Source organism: Tinamus guttatus, unplaced genomic scaffold (genome assembly GCF_059628265.1).
Source record: "Tinamus guttatus ecotype Peru unplaced genomic scaffold, ASM5962826v1 Tinamus_guttatus_pri_ptg000261l, whole genome shotgun sequence".
Classification (NCBI taxonomy): Eukaryota; Metazoa; Chordata; class Aves; order Tinamiformes; family Tinamidae; genus Tinamus; species Tinamus guttatus.
This window is the reverse complement of record NW_028288795.1, coordinates 1,248,298-1,270,506: the sequence shown is the minus strand read 5'-3', so window position 1 is coordinate 1,270,506 and position 22,209 is coordinate 1,248,298. Positions and strand designations below refer to the sequence as shown.

General features: G+C 47.1%; 2 protein-coding genes across 2 annotated transcripts; both read left to right on the top strand.

Moving 5' to 3' along the window:
* The first annotated feature begins 15 nt into the window (after window positions 1-15).
* On the top strand, window positions 16-2,109 carry SMIM7 (small integral membrane protein 7). Its single transcript, XM_088527130.1, has 5 exons — window positions 16-96; window positions 177-218; window positions 494-546; window positions 1,172-1,262; window positions 1,795-2,109. The coding sequence occupies exons 1-5, from the start codon at window positions 71-73 to the stop codon at window positions 1,808-1,810; spliced, it is 228 nt and encodes a 75-aa protein (XP_088383256.1). The 5' UTR covers window positions 16-70; the 3' UTR covers window positions 1,811-2,109.
* Window positions 2,110-3,699: 1,590 nt separating this feature from the next.
* Window positions 3,700-20,307, top strand: MED26 (mediator complex subunit 26). Its single transcript, XM_088527127.1, has 3 exons — window positions 3,700-4,015; window positions 15,904-15,978; window positions 17,577-20,307. Exons 1-3 carry the CDS (start codon window positions 3,941-3,943, stop codon window positions 19,269-19,271), a joined length of 1,845 nt encoding a protein of 614 aa, XP_088383253.1. The 5' UTR covers window positions 3,700-3,940; the 3' UTR covers window positions 19,272-20,307.
* The last annotated feature ends 1,902 nt before the right edge of the window (window positions 20,308-22,209 follow it).

The window sequence follows — 22,209 nt, the reverse complement described above, 5'->3', positions numbered from 1 at the left end:
CCGCAGCGGCGCCCGCTGGCGGCGGACGGAAGCGGCGGGCGCTTCTTCCGCTTCCGCCGCCGCCGCCGCGATGCTCGGGGACCTGCTGCTCTGCGGGTACGCGCGGAAGGGGCCCGGGGCGGCGGGGGAGGGAAGCGGGGGCAGCGGCGGCCTCACGCGTCTCCGTCTCTCCGCAGGACGCTGCTCATGAACGCGGGCGCCGTGCTCAACTTCAGGCTGTGAGTGCAGGGGGAACCGCCGCCCCCGCGTTGCCGCGGCAACCGCCGCCGGTGCGAGCCGGGAGGGGGTACCTCGTTGCTATGGAAGCCCCTCACGCGGGTTGCTATGGGAACGTGGTGGGGGGGGTCCCGCGCGCTGGTTGCTATAGCGACTCCCGCGCGCTGGGTGGAAGCGGGCGCTGCCTCCCGGCCTGAGGGGAGCGGCCATGTTCCCGCCCGCCGCCCGCACGTCCCTCCGCGGTCCCCGCCGTAACGGCGCTCTCGCCGTCCCGCAGGAGGAGGAGGGAGACTGAAGGTTTCGGAGAGGAGGCCAGGGAGCCAACGACAGGTAACCGAGCTGGGGGCGCAGAGCTGCGTGGTGGCGAGGGCTTCTCGCCTCAAAACTATAGAGACGCTCCCTGAAAAGAGCGTTTTCTGCAGGAAATTCTTGTTTAAAGCATTTTTCGAGGCACCAAAGTATAAGTTTGTCCTGTTTTGTTCAGTTGTGAATTGGCCTGTGGCTGGAACAACCGATTTGCTAAATTGCAACTTAAAATTTCACTTGTTATTTGCATTTAGGTACCACAGTGGAAACTTAGCCCAGATCTATGATTTGAGAAGAAACATAATGTATGTTTTTTCATTTTTGAACTTAGGTACCTGTGCTACAGAGGTAATACCATGCTTGCAATGTGATTGCCATATTAATGTTTATGCACCCATACTCCTTCTTTGTATCTTGCAAAGGGGTTACCTCTTTTTATCACATATTTTCCTAGAAGCTCATGGTAGAGATGTGCTGTCGTACGTGTCATTGCTGCCTAAAATTTCTATTTTATTTGTTTTTGTTCTGAATTCTATTATATTCTGTGTTAAACTAAGATTTGCTTGTGTTTTTTACTCATTGTTGAAAATGTGAATTATTGACATATGAGACATTTTTCACATTGAAGGTTTCTTCTCCTGATTTCCAGGTGACAATATCAGAGAGTTCTTGCTGAGTCTCAGATATTTTCGAATCTTCATTGCCTTGTGGAACATCTTCATGATGTTCTGCATGATTGTGTAAGTAGAGCTGGGCAGCATTGTCATTTATTTATCCAAAGTTATATACTTTGGGGGGTGGAGGGATTTAATGGCACAAGTTTTCTGATTTTTCTCTCCCTACTTGTTCCTTAGCTGCTTTACATTTTACTTATGTCTACTTAGATCTTCAAAGACTTGTTGGCTGACCTCATAATTTTTTGCTAATGCAAAACTGTAGTACACAAAAATCTTTGCTGTGCTGTAAATCGCTTACCCTTAGTTATAGGGTTCCTTATTGTGTGTTGCTTAGATACATTGCTATTTTCATAAACATTTCAATGTAATTTTTGCCATGCTTTTATTTTTTGCGGGTCCCTAAATAGTAGAACGAACTGAGCTTTGGAAATAGTCTCTGGAGACCATGGATTTAAGTCCTGATAGGCAGTATGGGAGGGCAGAACTGGTGGCTAGGTGTATGCTAGAGTTTCACCCTTTTGGAATGGCATTGTCATGGCTATTAATGGTTGTACTCAATTCTCATCTATTTCTTTTTTTCTGTTGTGTCTACTAGGTTATTTGGATCTTGAAAATCGTCCACAAACATGTCTGATAACTCGGAAGAGACTTTTATGGCTGGAAACCTAACTTTTCTATAAAGTAAAAGACCATAATGCTTTCAAAGTATTGCCCTGGGATTGTGGCTTGTTTTTCAGTACAAGCCCTAAGATGCTAAAGGGAAAGGACACGTTCATCCTCTTCAGCCAGTTGTATATTTACACAGCTTATGCTGGTTTGCTTGCTGCGTGGGGCACAGTCTTCGAGGTAGAATCATTTCAACATTACAGAAATGAAAAGAACTTTAAAATGTTCTGCTAGTCTTAGATTGTGGTGCTTAGGACTCTGTAGAATTACAGCATGACAGAAAACTATAACCCTAACAACTGTATTGTTGGTCATTTGCAGCTCCTGATATGTCTGCTGATGTGATTGTCTAGGTTAATTGAAATCTCACTTTATTCTCCTTTTTATAAACTCGAGCAAAGTATTATAATGTTTTAAGTTCAAAACAACTTCTATTTTTTTTCTTCACCATTCCATTTAGTTTGTTGAATATACAAGTATGTTGAAAAAATGTAGTCCTCTATTTTTTTTCCAACAAAATGCTTTTTTAAAATAAGCTTTCAAAGATTAATTTCTTTTCCTAAACAAAAGTGGGGGAGAATCCTTCGAGAGAGGTTTGTAATGTACAGGAGTATTTTCAATCTTCAGCTAAATTACAGAAGATGTGTACAATTTTTGTGTTTTATGTTTTAATGTTTTTCTGATGTATTTGTAATGAGCGAAAAAAGAGCAATGTGCTGTTCTTGCTGTGGTATCTGTGAGATGGCATCCAAGCAAATCCGTGGTTTTATATGATCCTTGGAATGCATTTTCTCCCTAATGTTCTTTAAGCTGAGCCTTCCTCAGTGAGAATTAAGTGGTAGGAAGAAGTTTTTATTAACTTTATGCCTAAACCACTAGAGGGCCCCTACGGTCAGCAGAGAAGCGTTCGGGTCTCATTTTCAGGTTTTAAATCTTAACTCAGAAAACTGGTTGCTGCTCTTTGGAATTGACATTCTGCTCTGAGTGGTGTTTTGAATATGGCAAATGCAGGGAATGGAAGATGATCAAACTCTCCTGGTAAAGGAACGTGGACAATTTTATAGCTCCAAAGAGATAATGCAGATTCATGCAGTGCTGCCACCTCAAGGTTTCAGTTGCTCCAAAGAACCCGTGTTCAGAGGCGACGCCGTTCGTTCCCTTCCGTCCAGGTGCTTTAGAAGCGGCTGGGGCTGCTCGCCAGGTGTCACACGGGTGTCGTGTTTTCCTTTCTGTACATTTCCGCGCTCCCGATTTCCTTTTTGCCTGTGCTCCTTTCAAATGAAGGAGAGACAAGTCGCGTTCCTCTCCGAGAAGGGCTGTGTTTGTTCAGCTTGGACAGGCTCAGTCCTTTCCCGGCACCGAGGGGAGCTGACCCGCACGCAGGCTGTGCGTAACGGGAGAGCCGCCTCGGGCGCTGCTTTGAAAATGCTGAAAACCTGCAGTTTCTCTATGAGGAGAGGAAACACAAGACACCCTTAGGAAGGGTTAAGAAGTAGAAACCGTTTCAGAACAGCTGACTTTTCATATATATATATATATATATATTAAAAGAGCCTGCCGCGCTGCTGGCCGTAGCCGCCGGTGGTGTCGGGATGGCCGCGGCGCTCCCCCGTTTGCTCCTCCCTCCCCGGCCCCCGGCGCGGGGCCCGCAGCGGCCTTGGCCGAGCGGCCTCCCCGCCTCGTGCCGCCGGTACCGGCTCCGCTCCCTCCCCTTCCCGCCGCGCCGCCGCCGCGCATGCGCGTCCCGGCCCCTGCGCGCGCGCGCGCGGACGTCAGAGGCGCGCCGTGCGTAACGGCGTCGGGCGTGTCCCATGGTGCCCTGCGCGGGGCTGGCTGCTGCCCACAGTTGAGTTCGGCCCCGAGCGGAACAGTCGGGCCCGGCCCCGGTCCCGGTCGCGCCGCCGCCGCGGCCCCCGCCCCGAGCGCCGCTCCCCGCCCCCGCCTCGCGGGGAGCGATCATGCGACTCCGGCTCCCCGAGGAGGCCGCCGCCGGCGAGTGAGGAGCCGCCGCCCCGGCCCGGCCTGGCCCCGCCGCCCGCCCGCCCCGGCCGCAGCCGCCCCGCTTCGCCCAGGCAATGACAGCGGCTCCGGCGCCCTCCCCGCAGCAGATCAGGGACCGGCTGCTGCAGGCCATCGACCCGCAGAGCAACGTGAGTACGGCCGCCCGCGCGGGGGCACGGGCCGCGCGCCGCCGCCCGCCCCCCCGCAGCGCCCCGCGCCGCCGCCCGCCCGGGGGCTCCCGCCGCGGCCCCGGCCGCGCTCGGGCTGCTCCGCGGGCGCCGGAAGCCTCCGCTGCGGGCGGTGGCGGGGAGCCGCGCCGGGGGGTCCCGCACGCGGGAGCCGCGTCCTCCCGCCTCGCGCCGCCGCCGCCCGGCCCGTGCCCGGCCGCGCTGCCCGGCCATGCGGCGGGCGGCCCGGCGGCCTCCCCCACGCCAGGCCGCGGCTCGGGCGCGGCCTGCAGGGGGCTCTGGGCCGCCGCTCGCCGCCACCTTCCGCGGCGCCCGCTTGTTCCGCGGGCCTCGAAGCCGGCGCTCGGAGGCCCCGCACGGCGCCGCGGGGGCTGCGGAGCCGCCGGGCAGGCTCCGCGCTCGCCCTTGCCCTTCTCGGCAGGGCGCTGAGGAGCTCGGGCGCCCGTCCCGGGCCGTGTGGGAGCCGCTGAGCGAGGGGGTTGGCGGTTAACGCACACGCCATGGTCATCCCCGGTGGTGCTTAATCCCGCTGAGGTTTTTGGCACGTTAAAGCCGTGCTCCTCAGGCCCGTGTTTCTGTGTCCAGCCCGCGGACTCTGTGACCTGTCGGGCTTGGGCCTTTTTTACATCTTGGCTCCAAAGCTGCCGCAGCAGGACATGAGGTGAGTTTGATTTGACCGTCCTCAGCTTGTGCCCGTGGTGTCCGTGAGCGAGTCGCACTGAGTGCCGCTTCCAGGGCAGTGGGCACACAAGGCCATGTTCAGGCTCATTAAAGTCATGCTTATTACCTCCTAATCAGTATCTGCTGTATTAGATGTGCATTGCAGGCTTGAAGCAGCTAATAAAGGTTCTTCCAGTTTGGGAACGTTCTAGGGCAGCCTGTGTGTGACATGAAAACTGAAGAGAAATCACCCCCTCCTTGTAATTTCTTGAGTCATCTATGGAGATACCCGTTTGTCAGGAGCTGGAGTGTTACTGGTGCTGTGAGTTACAGTGGGAATTGTGCTCTTTTGAATGCCAAAGTTACTCAAGTTTGCAGTAGTTTTGCGTGGTCAAATGTCAGCGCTCTTCATGAGTTCCGTTTGTTCTGGCTTCTCCTTCAGTGGCCGCAGATTTTTCACTGAATGTTGAAGCAAGTGCTCACCCAGTTTAATAAAACTCTGAAGAGATCCGTGGTTCCTTTTAGCTTTAAAGCTGTGGCCTGCACTGGTTATTATATTTCTGGTATTGTTTTACAGACTCCTGTGGCCGTATGGCTACTTTTTCCTTTCCCCACCCATTAATGTTAAATAATGCTGTATTTTCCAACACATTTGAGAATGTCTCCAGCTCGGTTGCAGTGAGGGGGTCCAAAATAACCAGACAGGTATCGGCAAAGGGCAGCTGAGCGGCAGGCAGCAGTGCTGAGCTGCCCACAGGTCAGTAGCTGCGTATGCTAAAAGAGTAGCATATATTCTTTGTAATGCTACATACTTGATACTTATCCAGAGCAATAATTAATGGTGGAAAAATCAGCCCCTTGTTTAGAAATGCAGGGGCTGCCTTCCATTTTAACCTCTTCAAACCAGGGCAGGGGTGGTGTAAGTTGAGGTTAGCTGGTGCAGACTTGGATCTTGGAGCTTTTTTTTCCTCAGAAGTCTGTAGAATACATGGTAAACAGTGCTACAGGAAAACTGTCCTTTTCCTAAGGGAGAGAAAAAACTTTTAAAAGTAAAATCTGAATGAAAGCTGACGTGAGTCCTGGTGCAAAAGTATAAAACTATTCCGATAATTCCTTCCTACGGTAGGAAGTTAATGCCGCTGTGAGCCTCGGCGCCGCTGGCGCCCACAGACAACTGTGGCTGGTTTCTTCTGGCGTTTTGGGATCCGGTGTTAAAAGAAGTGGTTGCATTCACGCTCCGGGTGTTCATTACCGTAAATTCTGTGTTTGCCACAAAAGTCAGGCTTTGAGGCCCAGATTTCACTCAGGCTTTTCCAGGAGAGTTGTTGCCATGTGTGGTACCTGCACGGTTTTGGGGAGGAGCAGGGTGAAAACAACCCTGATCCTGCCAAGCATGCAAAGGGCCAGTGCAGTTTTGTGAGGGTGAGGAGGAAGGGGAAGAGGCCCCCTGGAGAGCCTGGATTTGGGATGATTTGAATTTCAGTTTCACTGTGTGAAATAATACGAGCTCTTCTGTGAATGTCCCAGTGTGAGTGGAAAGCTCTCGATGTTGCACAAAGCTTGAGCAACTCTGAGGTCCTGCTTTAAATTAAAAAAAGCTGCCCCACCTGTGTTAAATTTAGTTGTTCAAAATAATATTTTCCCCAGGTTTTCAATACTACTCGTTTATCAGCAATCGTCTTCTGCACCAACTTTTCATTGTTTGAAACCCTGCCGAATCAGGAGCAATGTTGTACAGGTGCATTTAGTACTTGAGAGATCTTCTAATAATTGCTATAAAAGGTGCTTTATAACTTAGTTGCATGCACTTAGTTTGGAATTTACATATTTGATCTTTATTTCAAAGGACACCTGTAAGAAATAGATGACTAAAATACTGTATCGTTTGGGAAACCAGTCAAGATACCTGGTATTTTGTATTGCTCTATTCAGCCTTTTCCTCTTGGGATAGCAAAAATGAGGGCAGATGCTGCTACTGCATTACTTAAACAGTAAGTCTCAGCATGGCTTTCCTTCCAGAGCTCGTGGGGTAGCGACAGTGCTGCAAGGCTCGCGTTGGAGGGAGCTGTGGGGCTTAGTGTTATCCCCCCAGTGATGGAAAATCCTTTTCCTGGAAGAACTGAGCACAAACAGGGTCTGGAGATGTGTCTGACACCTTGTTGTAGCGCTTGTGTGAGCGCTTACAGGGAGGAGATTCCTCATTTATGGCAGAAAGGGCTCTCTCCCTTTGGGTTTAGCGTGTTGAGAAGCCACCTCTTCCACCAAGCCGAGCACCTTTGCCTTGTTAAGTCGTTCTCTGGAGTCTTCAGGGAGTTTATTACCTGATGTCGGGAATAATGAGATTGGTTATTTTTTCCCTCTGTGGGAAAGCCTGTCGTTTCCAACTGGCTATTAGAATTGTGCTTGCAGTTAAATGATTCCTCGTCTTGAATGTGTAACAGTCTTTGCCTTATTTAAAATATTAGGCAACAGTTTAGCTATTTGCCATTAATACCCTTCTCACTGGTGCAAATCTAGTTTTGATTTGCAAGTAGCACCCCGTTACATTTTGCTGTGTGGATGGAGTTGGTTGAAAATCAGGCAGTCGTCAGTGCAGTGTCTCAGCCTTGCTGCCCAGTCCTTCAGGAAGTCCAGGACCTGAGTTATGAATGATAAATTGGTCCATGTGTTGTAGTATGCTAAGTAACATGTTGTCCTGGGATGATCTTCCAGTTGACGCAGGAGTTGCGTAGTTAACGATGCTTCCACGGCTGCTTTTTGTATTGATTGCAGTATCAAAGTCCTAGAAACAAAAGCTGCTATCGCCAGTGATAGATTTGCTTTTTAGAATTGAATTTTTTTAAAACTAAGGGAGCAATGCTCCATGAAAAGGAGGCGCAGGCACTGCTATCCTAACATTAACGTTAGGAGTGAAGGGTCGCAGTACTGAGGAGGGTCTTGAGAAGCGGGACGTGTGGGCGAAAGCAGAGCAGGCATGGCTTTTGATTTAGCTTTATCCTTTTCTGCAAGGGCTAATAAGCTTATCAGTTTTGAGGAAGCTGCAGTGTGCAGAGAGGCTGCAGCCTGTTGCACCTCTTACAATTTCTGCTTATTTCCTTATTGTGCCCAGTCTTGTTTCAGACAGCGATTTCAAATCACATCTCCTGTATCGAGGCAACCGATAGTGTTTTGTGTGTGCTGCTCCATGCAGGTGAGCGCAGCCCGCCGTGTGGCCCGTCCAGCATCGCTCCAGCCTTGGTGCCTGCTGCAACAGGCCCCAGTGTGTTTAGTTTCTTGATATTTTTAAATTACTTGAAATAAGCATCTTTGCGTTTCGATGCTCTGTATCCTCAACAGCTGGATCAGCTTGAACTCGGTTGTTTGGGCTTGCTCTGGAGCTTTCCTGCTCACCTCTCTTCAAATAGCTTGGAAACTTCTGGGTTTTGGCTTCCTGGCAATACATTGCGAATGAGCCCGTGGTACTTGCATAGAAACTGCACTCAGCTCGTGTGAGTTGGTGCCATTTTCACTCAAGTGCCTACATGGTCCTAACCAACACGTTATTGGTGATAGTGCAACCCGTTTCCTATTTGAGGGAGTCGGGTTGAAACCTTCCGTTTGCCCACGGGCTTGTTAGTGCAGAGTTTGCAACTGGGGCTGCTGAGACAAAATGCGAGCGGAAGAAGAGCTGGGGGGCTCAGCACTGGAAATACGAAATTGCTTCTCTCCTGTTAATTCCTTGAAGTTCTCCAGGTTGCAGTGACGATGGCAGCAGTCACTAGCTCTTAAGCTGTAATTTGCCTGTTTCGGCAGCCGTAGTAGTTTAACACCCACTGCTTATTCCCTCTACGCGCACCCCTTCTATGGGTGTTAGCGCAACAATTTGCAGGGTCATGTGGTGAGCAGAGTTGGGGAATTGAGCAGGACTTGAGGGGGAAAGGAAAACCCTGTGTTTTTGCAGGTAGGTTTATAATCTAGATGAGCTGCTGGTTGGTTTTCTGGAGGATCGTGACTGGGGCCAGCCCAGGTGTGGCAGCAGGAGTGGGTGTTGAAGCACTGCTGAACAGCTACCGGGGCTGGGAAAAGGAGTGTTTTTGTTTCCTGATTCCCTGCTGGCTTGGGAGCTCCTGGAAAGAGCAGTGCGTTACCTGTCAAAGTTAACCACACCTGTGTATTTTTTGAGGCGAGTGGATGCCTTCTGGAGTAGCAGTTTCCCTTGCTGGCTCGGTGTTGTCACCGCGCCTTGCGCGTTGTCCCAAGGTGCGGGGTCTGTGCGCCGTGGCCCTGGCGACGCGGTGGCGGAGCTGCCGTGCGAGTTGTCCCGGGGAAACGCGGGGCCACTTCCCTTTGCAGGCGCCCGGGAGGAAGTCTCGGACGGGCAACTGGTGACACAAGGCACCCGCCGCCAAGTGCCGAGCAGAGATGCCCCCCGTAGCTGGAAATGGAGCGGGCTCGTGTGGAATGTGCACGTTGGCCCCGTCTGCACAGGCAGCCTGGCTCCAAACCGGGCCGGTCCGAGGGAAGCGCTCGGGGAAGCGGCGCTTGTGGGGAGCCTGCGGAGCAGGGGAAGGAGGGGGCAGCCCCACGCGGGACCCGCTCCGACCGGCCCCAGTGCCCCTCTGCTCCGCTCAACACGGCTCCTGTCGCGGCGCTCCGGGGTGACAGGCGTCCGCCCTGCGCGCGGGACGGGCCCGGCCTCCCTCGGGAGGGTGCACAGCGGGGCTGGCTGCACCAGTTCAGGCCTTCGGTAGGGACCGAAGCTCCCCGGTGCTGTTCCCTGGCACCTCGGGCCTTTTTTCTTCTGTCCTCCTCGAAATCCTGGGAGGGGAGATTCTTCCCTGGCTTCTCCCTGGAGCAGCTGCAGGTGTCCAGCAGGCTGCTCCTTTTCAGGGACTGCGGTAAGCTGCAAGGTAGGGAAAGGAGGAGCTGATTCTGCCTGCTGGGATAATTGGGTATTAATTCAGGAACATGTCTCTTAGAGCACAGCTATTCCTATGTATTAGCTTTGGAATTAAAAATTGACCTAAGCGTAGTTTAAAAAACACATATCTGTTGTAGCTGATAACGCTCTACTAGTAGCCCGTCTCACCCATTTTGTGCTCAGTGATAACTTCAAATAAACTTTTTGGTCCATATAACATACGGTGCGACGTGGCCCCAGTTAGGCACTTGGTCTTTGAGGAGATATTTAAGGTACAGGTAAGTACATTGCATTCACTTTATGTAATTGTAGGCTTGTTTATTCAATATTATAACAGCTAAATTGTTCTTTCTGCAGGTAACTGATGCTCTCAGCATTTGGAACAATATTTAAGTGCTAGCAAATTGCTTCAATTTGAGGCATAATCTGCTAAATTTAATAACATGCTAGTGTTTTGGGGGCATGGCTTCTGTGGGGCAGCTGTGCGTGTTTAAGTGTGATTGTTAATATAAAATATACGATTTTCAGCGTGTCTAAGCAGTAGGTGGTTAAAATTTCTACTGAGGAATCACTGAAAGTAAAATGTAATTAGTTCTGTTTTCCTGAACAAAGTGGCTTTCTAACTCGGATCTTGGAGAGGAAGGGAAACCTTGCGCCCAAGTCTGTCAGTAGCAACAACAGTCGTCTGGGTGTGTTTTGAAAAGGTGTTCTGTAAAGAAGATTGTGCAGAGGTGGAAATTTGGTCTAAGAGTGACAGCCAGGACATGTACAGAGCTCCCTGCTAGCACACCGCTGCAGGCAGAATCAGCTTGTGGAGAGTCGAGCTTATGCCGCAGGTCTAACTTGATTTACTTTATTTTTTGCTGTGTGTGGAACCTCTGTAAGGTAGAAGGAGCACGGGTTTTCCCCCAAGATGGTAACACACGTTCACAGCTTGTCTTCAAAGAGCAAATTTCCTGTGCAGCTACAACCAGTGATCTCTCTCTGTAACTTGAGTCATCACTTCAGAGCTTTTCTCCGAGCTGTGTAGTACAGTCAATATGTAACACTGCTTGTGCTGGGTGAGTCTGTTTGGGTGGGAACGGAGAATTGTTATAAATTTGAATATAAATGACAGTGCCGACTGTTCCAGAAAAATGCGTAACCTTAATACTGTAGCTTGTCCTTGAGGAAACTACAGTTAACTCTTAAATAGTGGAGCATAATGAGATGGAAAAGGAACAAAGAAGATAAGAGGAGGTGGTCAGGAGTTCTGTTTCAAATGTATTTGAAAAGGTGGGACATGGGGTGCGTATTGTTGCTCCTTAGGAAATAAGCCCCCACCAAGCCTAACTGCATCAGGAACCTTCAGTCTCCCCTCTTGGGTGTCCAGGAGTTTCAGTGCATTCGTCTGAGCTGTTGATTTTTTGACATTGGTTTTTTATCTTCTTTACTGGATGGTTTAGGAGAGGATTTCCAAAAGACTTGGGCTTCAGAGGGGCTTCTTCAAGAAGAAATCATGAAATTGTCTGTAGAAATAACTGAACTTGCCTTGGGAGCACGAGATTTTAGCTTCCTTACGTGCTCAATGTTTAAACAAACTGGTGCGAGGAGCACGCAGTTCTTTAGGGCAGTTATGGTCAGGGTGGGTGACGGGCTCAGCAGTGAAGCTGCTCTCAGAGTCAAGGAGCCGGCCAGCTTGCCCCAAGATCTGTGTGTTTACAGCCCTCCGGGGCATGGTTTTTCCTGCCAAGGGGAGAAAACTCATATTGTTCCTAAGTAGCTGCTAATGTTTGTGTCCCTGGATGGAATGACTGACCGTTCCAGCGCTAGGCACTATCAGCAGTTCATCAGGTCTCCTTCCCCAGACAGGTTATAGTCTCCCAAGGACATGCACCCTCCTTGGAGGAAAATGGAGGGTTCTGGAAAAGGGCGATGGGCAGCAGCGTTTTGTCTGGAATTTAGTGAGCAGTGGTTCTAGGAGGAGGGTTACTCCAATGATTGCATCTTGGTTTTGGCAAAGCCACGAAACTTCCCTATAAACATACTGATAAATTCTGTATTAGGAACTGCAGTTGAAAGGATACTGTGAGTTATTTCTCCCCAAACTTGTTGCATTTCTGAGCTACCAGAAACAACTCTCCTCCTTCAATCATTATGAACTATGTTTTGATAGCTCTGTCCGAAGCCCTTTGCAAGACAAATGTTTGTGTAATGGCCTGGGTGTCTGTCTTTGAGAAGACAGAATTTAGGATCAAGTATTTTGAGTCAACTCTAATTGGTCAGGACTGAATAGAAACGAGCCCATCTGTTTCAACATGTTTCTAATACTTGATGTTTAGCATCTATTCCACAGATGTGAATCGGAGGAATGTGGGACTGGAAGGGACTTCATGAAGCTCCATGGTTCATTGCCCTCACCAAAGCAGCATCATGTACATCAAACAGCTCCTTCCAGATGTGTCTAATCTGCTCTTAAACCTCTAGAGTCATTACAGAAACTGTTTGAGAGCTTGTTTCAGCACATTACTACCTCTCTAGTTATTCCTAAATTGTAATCAGTATCTCTCTTGTTGCAAATTAGGCCAATAAGCATGAAAGCAGTTGATCACCATTTTCTTTACTATAACTATACAAGACAGGAACTGCAGGAAGGCTGGGTTCGAGCTTTGTTGCCTCCATATCTGCATTTTTTTTAATAGCATGTGAGCAGAGTACTTGAGCCTTTCCTGATGAACTGTGTTTCCAAGCCTTTTCCTCTTCCTTGTGTACATTCTTCCTGAACCGTGGTTCCTCACGATGAACGTGGAGTCCCAGCTGACTCCGATTCCTGTAGCATTCCTTGCTGGTACGGTGTGCAGAGCAGGACTAACGTGTCTCGCTGTAGCGCGCCGTGGTAGCTGTTGTTCTGCGAGTGTGATGTGCTCTGCCGTCCTGCCAGCTCCCTGACTCGAGTGCTCTGCAGTACTTCTTTCTGCTGCTCAGTAGCTTTTCTGTTCTGGAAGAAAAAAAAAATATTTTCTTCCTCTCACCCAGCATTGCCTGGAGATGAGAGACGGTTCCATTGTGTTCCCTCCACTGACCCGGGCATTTATTTAATCTGATACTTAGTTCAGTCTGCAGGCTAAATTAGGAGAAGAAAAGGTAGAACTAATGGCCACGGAGGGAGGGGAGTAATTATTTAAATAGGCAGCACATTTCTGTCTCACAGCAGATACTGTAGTGGTTGACTCGGAGCCAAAAACATGTAGACTGTTGATTCCATCGTCTTTGGAGATCTGTCCTGCTACTAAATACCGACCACTAGAAATCTAGTCTCTGCCTTCAAAGAAATCTCTTGTATACTGCTGAATATATGGACTCCATTTAGCAAAGTGACTTTCAAAGAGTTTCAATAACTGTGATCAAAGTAGGATGTGGTTCTTCCTGGCATTTCTGTGAATGATACCTCGTGTACCCTGTCTTCAGGCAACATCATGCCACACTGCGGGTAGATAAAACTCTTCCCAGATCACTTGCAAGGGAGCTGCTGTCCCTTGAGCTCTAACTGAGCCCGTCTCATCTGTGTCGCTGCATGAAGGGCGTCCTCGTTAACTGCACGCCCTGTTATGTTGTTAGTCTGCTATCAAGTGCTGCTTATATCAAATGCTAAATGCACGCCATACTACTGTATCAATATCACAACATTTAAATAAAGCCTGTTTTGAATAGCAGCATATCTCTTCTGTTTTATTCTGTGTTTCACATTATTTTGCATTGAAGTAGGTTTATAAAATCTCACTACTGCGGGCAAGAGCTGACAGTGATCAGAAAGAGCAGCGTGCGGCAGGAATCGGTGTCCGTAGGTGTGAGTGATGCTGCTGCGTGAAGGACACCCGCGCAGAAGGCAGAGCTGTGTGCAGGCCTCCCCTCGCATCGTCTGCCCCCGGCTGCTCCAGCAATCCTCACATTGGCCCCAGGACTTGGCTGCACGTTGTCCTTCCCTGGCTACGGGTGTACATGGCCATGGATGCGCGACAGGGTTTGTAACTAACCAACAAAATGATGCTGTCCTGGGCAAGGTGGAATGGTAATTTGAAGACTGAAGAATAAAAATGGTACAAATGCCCCAGGGAATTTCTGGACAGACCATGATTTTTATGAGAAACTCGACTTTTTGCCAGTTTAGGTGAAGAATTCCCAAGCAGCTTGCAGTTCATCTCTGGTGTGAGCGCTCGTGCTCCTTGCAGCAGCGGTGCGGCAGCGGTCACAGATGTGTGAAGAATCTGAAATGGAGCTTTCTGTCAGAAGTTAAATGCTCAACACAAACTCGTCAGCTAAGTCCGGCTTCGCTGTCTTAGCTGGTATCGTATGTCCCTTAAAGAAGGGAATGAAATAAATGCATCAGTCCTGGTACAGACCCGGAGTCTGGTGTTAAATGGTAGTGGGGAGCACTCGGGGGTTACCGCCTGTGCCTGTTGGGTGTTCTGAAACAAAAGCAAAGTTGTTGCTGGAAACTCCCTGGCCAAATTCATCTTTCTGTAGATGTGTGTGTATGAGCATATCGCATTCCCCATCTTGACCTTTTGATAGACTAATGATCCTTTCCTGCTATCAGGTTGTTGTTTAGATAGTGAATGTTTGGGGATTACCAGTAACTGTAAAAATAACTGTACCAATTATTGCTGTGTGCAGCACACAGCCTTTTTGCACCCAGATTCATAACCTAAAATAACATATTGAGGGGGATAAATATCTGTTTTGCAAGTCTTAAAAAAAAAAAAAAAAAAACCTTTGTCTGGAAACTCCCAGAATTGAGCATTAACTGTTCTAGAAACTTTGACAAAGCTGGTATTAAAATCTACCAAAAAAAAAAAAAAAAAAAAACTTGTTGCATTAAAACTTAAGCAGATGTGACTTTCTTTGGTAAGATTTTGCATATCTGCAGAGACATTGTAGTGTGGTGAGGAAAGAATCTTGACAAACTAATTCCCCTTTGAATGTTTTATATCTTGTAAGAAATCTAATCCAAGTAGTAAACTTACTTTTAAGTCTCTCTATAAACTCAAAATTTGAAATGCTTCATTGCTGACAGCTTTAAGTACCTTCAACTTGAAGAGATCCTAGTGTGATTGTACAAGAGCCTTGTGTATGTCTACACATACTGAAGAACAAGAGAGAATTTTACTCCCGATTTCCTTGTTGTTGCTTAATACAAGGGTAGAAGGTATCCTAAAAAGCTAAGAAACCTGCACGGTTTCACTGGGAGGAGCACGGCTGGGGAGGCAGGATGGCCTGAAGCGGCTCCAAAACCACCTTCGCAGAACAGGGGATCCCTGCAGAGGACCTTGGTGAAAGATTGGACTTGCAAGCAGTTGAGTCACCAATGCAATTAAGCAATAAATGAGACTGTGATACAAATTTTCCTTTGTCTTTAAATCTGTCTACAGAAGTGAATTAGAAATTCCAGTTTTCCGTGCTCTTAACGCCAGCTAATAGAACTCTGGATCTCTGTGCAGCCTCAGTTTTTCTCACCAGAACTGTTAAAGTCGCGCTCATGTTCTACATCTAGAGATTGCAGCACCTGGCGTTTCTTCATGCATAGAGAAAAGCAGCAGTGAAGCACAACCGAAAATCCAACACGCTGCTGGGACAGCCTGCGTTTCTGGAGCCGCTCGTCGCCGTCTCCCGTGTTGGGGCTGTAATTCTAGCGCGAGTCCCAGCCTCTTATTAAGGTGGCTATTTTGGAGCACGAGCACGGGACGTGCCCGGCCTGTGCGGTGCTGAGTGATGGTGTGAGGACACCTACTGGGCACCCTGGTTTGAAACTCCAGGGAGTTTAGACCTGCGTTTTTGGGCTCTTTCCTGATGCAGCTACAAGAAGCACCAATATTAAGAACAAAACTGTGGAGCAGAGACATGAATAAATCAATAGGAGTGTGTGAAAGACTGAATGTGAGATTTCTGCTTTGACTGGTGCCTCGTCTTGGTCCATTTGGCATTTTTGTTTCTGTTAGGCTGTTGGACAATTATCTAACCCCTTGTCTAGGGGTCTCAGAACTTTTCTAGTGTAAGTTACACTGGTGGTAGTGCTAATACTTAATTTAGCTTTATATAAGGGCATGGTTCTCATAGCTCCTTCGGCTTCCAACTAGGTCAATAAAGTGTCCTTGTCCCTATTCTTCGAGCAATCATCTCCCTAAAGCCAGACAGTATGATGGCAATTTCAGGATTGATGCTTCAGTAATTATGAAGTGGAAGGCCTTAAATTGCATTTGATAACTAAGGCTTGTGCACGAAACATGAAGTGACTTTGTCTTCCTTGTTGCAGATCCATAACATGGTGGCAGTGCTGGAAGTGATCTCCAGCCTGGAGAAATACCCCATTACCAAAGAGGCACTTGAGGTATGTTGCTCTCTAAGCATCACTTGGTTTTTTAGGCGTATAAAAGACTCTTTTTGCCTATATATATTTTCTAGTAGTGCTTTTCTTGAAACTGTGTTAACTGCAAGCAATTCACAATTAAGGGGGTATGTCGTTCCCCTCGTGCTTCCTCTGACACGCAGCGTACGTGGTGATTCCTTCTGGATTCAGATCAGTGTTCTGGGCAGCCCGAGGTCTGTTTGTATAAAGCACTAAATTAATCATTGCTCGCCACCGATTAATTCTCGTGCTTTCAGCAAACTCACTGTGCTGGCTGCATGCTGGCTGCCTCCTCATCAGCTTGATGACGAAGGAGTAGAGTCTGAAATAGGAGGAATATAGTTACTCAGTCCATGAAACTACTCTTAAACTTGGTTAAGGCTATTTCAATGCCTGATCTAGTTCATACAGAGCCCAAAAGAAGTTTTACTGCTTAAATTATAATAATATTTCTAATCTTTATGTTGAAATTATTGGGGAAACTTGCCTTAACTACAGCTTTTTATAACCTGCAAGTGATCATCCGTGTTGTGACGTGTGATTAGATGTGGTGTCCGAGTGACAGAACCGCAGATGCAGCTCAGCATTCTCCCTGCTGCATGGGAGCTGTGCCGAATCCAGGCAGCTCTGAGTCTAGGTGCGCAGTGTTGCAGAAAGTGAGGTTTTGAGCCAGCAGTTTACCTTTCCTATTCAGATTGGACCCCAAGTTTGGAAGCACGTCGCTTTTGCAGACGGGACACCTATTCCATAAGTGCCAGGCACAGCACTAAGATGTTTTCTTCCAACAAGAAAAGAAAGAAGCTGAAGGAGAAGCCGAAACCTGTGTAGATTTTTATCAGCTCCAGCTGTATTTCAACATACGTATCAGAACATGTTTCATCTCTTTCAGTCCAGGCCATGTGTCTCCCTTTGAAGTGCTTTTCTTTAATTAAACTGACTGGGGAACAGTTTTTTTCAAGTATGCGTTGGGAACAATCAAACACTTCACTTCTTTCTGCTTATTGACTCAAGTTGGGACATCCTAGGAATGCTCGTTTAAATTGGTCTTTCATGTCTTTTCAAGATATTGGGAGTGAGGTAGAGGAGGCAGAGGAAGAAGAAAAGACATCATCGCACTTCGGCCAGCTGGATTTGTGAAATGAAAATTTGTTGTTAACCAGTTACTGTGCCAGGCTAAGATTCTCGCTGCTCCTCATGCCTCTTTCTGCAGGTCTTTGTCATTGTGATGGACACTCTTCTGCCTCATGTGACACTTTCTCCTAAAGTCAGAGCTTACACCTTTGTTTTCAAGATTGTTGACAATTAAAAAACTTTTTTTTTCTGATATCTTGGTACTTTAGGCAGAGAACAAAAGCAGGGTGATTCAAAGCGTATAGTAGGTGTTGTGTTGTGCAGCAGTGTGTTGGACCAACTGGAGTAATTCTTCCCCAAGGAATTAACTTAGCTCATAAATCTTTGTTGGTTGATACTAGGTATTTATTAGGGTAAGCATCAAAAAGTAGATTTTATTTCTTAAAATTGAAGCCAGAGCTATGTTTAGAACGATATGTGTTTGTAAAACAACTTTTATGTCTTTATAGGAAACGAGGCTTGGGAGGCTTATCAATGAGGTGAGGAAGAAGACATCCAATGAGGAACTTGCCAAGCGTGCCAAGAAATTGTTGCGGAATTGGCAAAAGTTGATAGAACCTGTAACGCCGAATGAGCCGGTGCCAAGAGGGTTGCCGAATCCACCGGGATCAGCAAATGGTGGTGCCCACAACTGCAAACCAGAAGCACCGCTTCCTGCCATGGCTGGGTCAAAGCCAATCAGTGAATTGAAGGGCAGGAACGATATCCAGAAACTAAACTCCCCAAAAACAGAGAAGTTGGGAAATCGGAAAAGGAAAGGTGAACATAGGGATGGGCATCAGGGCCCTCCTGCCCCCAAGGTCTCCAAAGCTAGTCATGAAGTGTTACAAAACTCTTCACCTCCTCCAACGAATGGAATTGGAGGTAGTCCTGAAAATTTCCCTAGCCCTGTAGATGTAAACCTACATGCAGGGCCTGAAAGCAGCAGGACAGACCTCAGTGAAAATGACAAACACAGTAAGATCCCTGTAAACGCTGTAAAACCTCACACCAGTTCTCCAGGACTTGTAAAACCATCAAGCACTTCCTCGTTGCTAAAGACTGCGGTGCTTCAGCAGCATGATAAATCAGAAGAAACGCCAGGACCGCACCAGCCCAAGAGTCCTCGCTGTTCCTCGTTTAGCCCTCGCAACGTTAGGCACGACACTTTTGCTCGGCAGCATACTACGTACTCACCAAAGGATTCGATGCCTAGTCCATCTCAAAGGTCCCAGTTCTTAGATACTGCACAGGTGCCCTCGCCGCCACCATCCTTGATGCAACCATCAACACCTCCAATGCCAGCAAAAAGACTGGAGTTTGCTCAGCAATCAGTACCTGAGGCGTCTCAGCACTGGCAGGAGCAGCAGGTACCTCCCGAGAGCCAGCACAGGCACCCGGCAGCGACGCTTCCACAGCACACGGCTCCCAGCTGCAAAACCAGCGCCCATGCCGGGGAATCTCTCACGCCGCATATGGGCTTTTCGCAGGACGCTTCGAAAATGGACAGTGATGATGCTGCTTCAGGTTCCGATAGCAAAAAGAAGAAAAGGTACCGACCTAGAGACTACACAGTCAACTTGGATGGGCATGTCACGGAAACGGGGGTGAAACCTGTGAGATTAAAAGAGAGAAAACTTACTTTTGATCCCATGACAGGACAGATAAAACCTTTAACACAGAAAGATCCTTTGCAGGTAGAAATTCCTGCACTTACTGAACAGCACAGGACAGAAACGGAAAAGCAGGAGCAAAAACCCAACCTGCAAAGCCCTTTTGAACAAACGAACTGGAAGGAGTTATCCAGAAATGAAATAATTCAGTCATATTTAAACAGACAGAGTAGCTTGCTGTCTTCATCAGGAGTACAGACTCCAGGAGCTCACTACTTCATGTCTGAGTATTTAAAGCAGGAGGAAAGCACTAGAAAAGAGGCTAGAAAGACTCATGTTCTAGCTCCTAACAGCAAACCTACAGACTTGCCTGGGGTCACAAGAGAGGTCACAAGTGATGATCTCGACAGAATACGTGAACATAACTGGCCAGGCGTGAACGGTTGTTACGACACACAGGGTAACTGGTATGATTGGACACAGTGCATATCTTTAGATCCACACGGGGACGATGGTAGATTGAACATCCTGCCTTATGTCTGCCTAGACTGAGTACAGTTTTGCTAAAATGCTTTTACATCTGCAGTTAGCAAAAATGGCAGACACTTTGCCACTTAACCATGGAGAAAGCCTCTTGTCCTGGACAAACAGGCCCAACAAGCAGAGGGTGTCAGGGAGCTGGTTATTTACAGCTCTTTCCTTTAAATTCTCCTTTTGTGAAATGCTGCTACCAGTTTACTAACAATTGCAAAGGAAGGCATACAAAGTTGACAAATTGAGTTCAAAACTCTATAGCCAGACAGCTATAAAAAGTGTTAGCCCCCAAAAAGCAGAGATGATTTCCAGCACTTTCTGAATGCCGGAATCTTATTACAGGCAGGTACAGAGAAAATTGTGGAAGTTACCTTAACAAAATATGCATCTATTTATTTGACTTGATTTGGGTTTTTATTTGGCAGTGATGAGATATTTGAGAGACAATGTGCAAAAACTGTAGTTTTATTTGTATCACATCTCTGAACATGATTGCGTTTTTAGTCATGTGGTACGGAGATTGGGTTTTAAACAGCAGGTGTTGCACTGCAGGTCGGGGAACCGGCTTCAGCTCAACATTCCATAGGCATCCACGTATTTTAGTCTGGTTTCAGTTTAAATCCAGTCTCTGAGAAATGCTGCAAAAACTAGATGTTTAAAGATATTTTTGATCCCACCATGACCAGCCAAATATTTTTCCTCCTTTTCCCTTCCTGCAATCTTCTAGGAAAAAAAAAAAAAAGAAAAAAAAAAAGAATCACCTTTTCTAGAAACTAAATGTAATGAGGGTGCTACAAGTTTGTAATTGTACTGTGAGAGGGAAAAAGGAAGCCTGTTTGTATGCTGGAAATATACTTGTTACCATTCCTTTAGATATTGTTTGCCTTATGGATATCCATCATAAACGCAATTTGCAAAAACAAAGAGCCTTAGTGAATGTACAGTAACTAGACTTCTGTGTTCTTGGGATGCAGAAGGGAGCAACTTTGCTATTTGGTCCTTTAAGTGGACACATTGTGATATAAATGTGGAAATAAAAAAAAATTTGCACAAACCAGTTTGTGAATTATTTATACTTATCTGGTTTATTTTTTCAAGTTTGGTCAGTCCAGTCAAGCTAAGTGATGACCGGCGCTGAGAACGCACTGGCGCAGCGTGGGGAAGCTGAATCCCCTCTGATCCTCCCTGGCGCAGCCGCCCGTTATGGCGGGGGAGATGTCTTCCAAGGACGCGGTGGTATTTGGTCACACAGGCTGGAGATATATATATATTTTTTTTAATTAGGCTCTGGTTGCATCCGGAGTTTGGAAACTGATAACCCAATTACTGTTAATGTACCTCAAAGATCAGAGCTTACCTTTTCTCATCTCTAATTTTGTAATATATCGTTCTTAATTGTTAAGCATCTTAAGTGGCCTGATTCAGTATAAAAGGCTAAGAATTTCTATTAATTATAACTGCTTTAACATTTGGGACAAGTGGTTTTCTACAGTCTCCGCTAGTGGGCTTTTGCCTCAGGGAAAGGGAGAGGAGACAAAACACCAAAAATGTTGCTACTTTTAGTGATGTTAATTCTGTTAATCCTTTGGGGCTGGATGTTGCCTTGGTAAAAGCTCTACTACCTTTGAGAGCAGAGTTAAGCTCTTAAATATCAAACCATGACTTAAGAAGGGTATTCCTTACCTGGTATACATGAGGTTCGTTCATTCTGTGGAATACAGGTGTTAACGTATGGTTTATTTTTAAGTCATTCCTGTTCAGACCTATTGTTTTTGTGATCTGACTGGTACTGAAATGTATTGGGTGTTTACATCTTGCTGATGTCTGTTTGCTTCCATTTCTGAATTCTGACGTCTTGGAATGAAATTTCATAGCCAGAAAAAAAAAATATTTCCAAGTATATTTTCAGTTTACTTCCATTTTGTCCTTCTGCAGTTTATGAGGTCAAGCAGTGTGTGTTAGAGCTGGGAAAAGTTGGTGTCTTTCACTGTGTCTTCCACTTCAGGAAGGTAAAACTGAAGCTAGAAGGCTAAAAACCTGGGAATGCTTGATATTTTGGTTTGTTTATGTAACAACACTGCGTATTAAGGATCTCTTGCCCAGCCCCTACTCTCTCTCCCTGCTTTGTTACCCTTTTCACATTTTTCTGAATGGTCTTAAGAGCAGGGTCTGTGCTCATCTGAGGCCATTTAATGTAGGGCAAAATTGAGGGAAAGTCTTGCATTCCACCTAATATATTAACCACCCTTTTCTCCACTGCTTACATCTCTGCCGCAAGTCACGGTATGTACGGGCTGCGCGCAGGGAGGTGCTGCCCACAGTTCATCACTGCTTTCCAGTGACCTAAGCGCAGCAAACCGAGCCCGTGCTGCTGCTCACTTTGCTGACAGGGTGGTAAGTCTGGGCACGGCCTTCCCCTGGCGGTACCAGATCACCGGGGGAACTCGCTCGGAATGCAGGCTTTACATCTTGTTACCTACCTAGTTGGTTTCTGCTGTAAAGGTCAACTCACTTGGATGTGATTCATGGTGAGATGAGGCTTGACAATCTTTATTTCAGCATGCTGGTTATAACCAGTTCTGTGAGCTCCAACAAATGTGAATAAGTTTAAAAGGTGATTTTTTTGTCAATTTTGTAAACAAGTTCAAATGAAGTTTACCTGGTGCATGTGTGTATCGGCTGTGTTACTCATTTTTGCATGAACTTGGTTTGTCTGCTACTTGATTGCTCCTAACTGCCTTACAAAATTCACCATCCTAAGACTAAAAAATCTTAATATATTGCCATCTCTTCCCAATTAATGACATGAAGTAGCTCATCTGTGAATCTCTGGGGAATGGCCACGGCCTGAAATGCATGTTTTCATAGGTGCTTTACCAGGATCTAAAAATGCCCGCTGAAGGAGCGTGTGGATGACATAGACTGTAGAACCCCCTCCTTCTCCTTGCCAGGTACT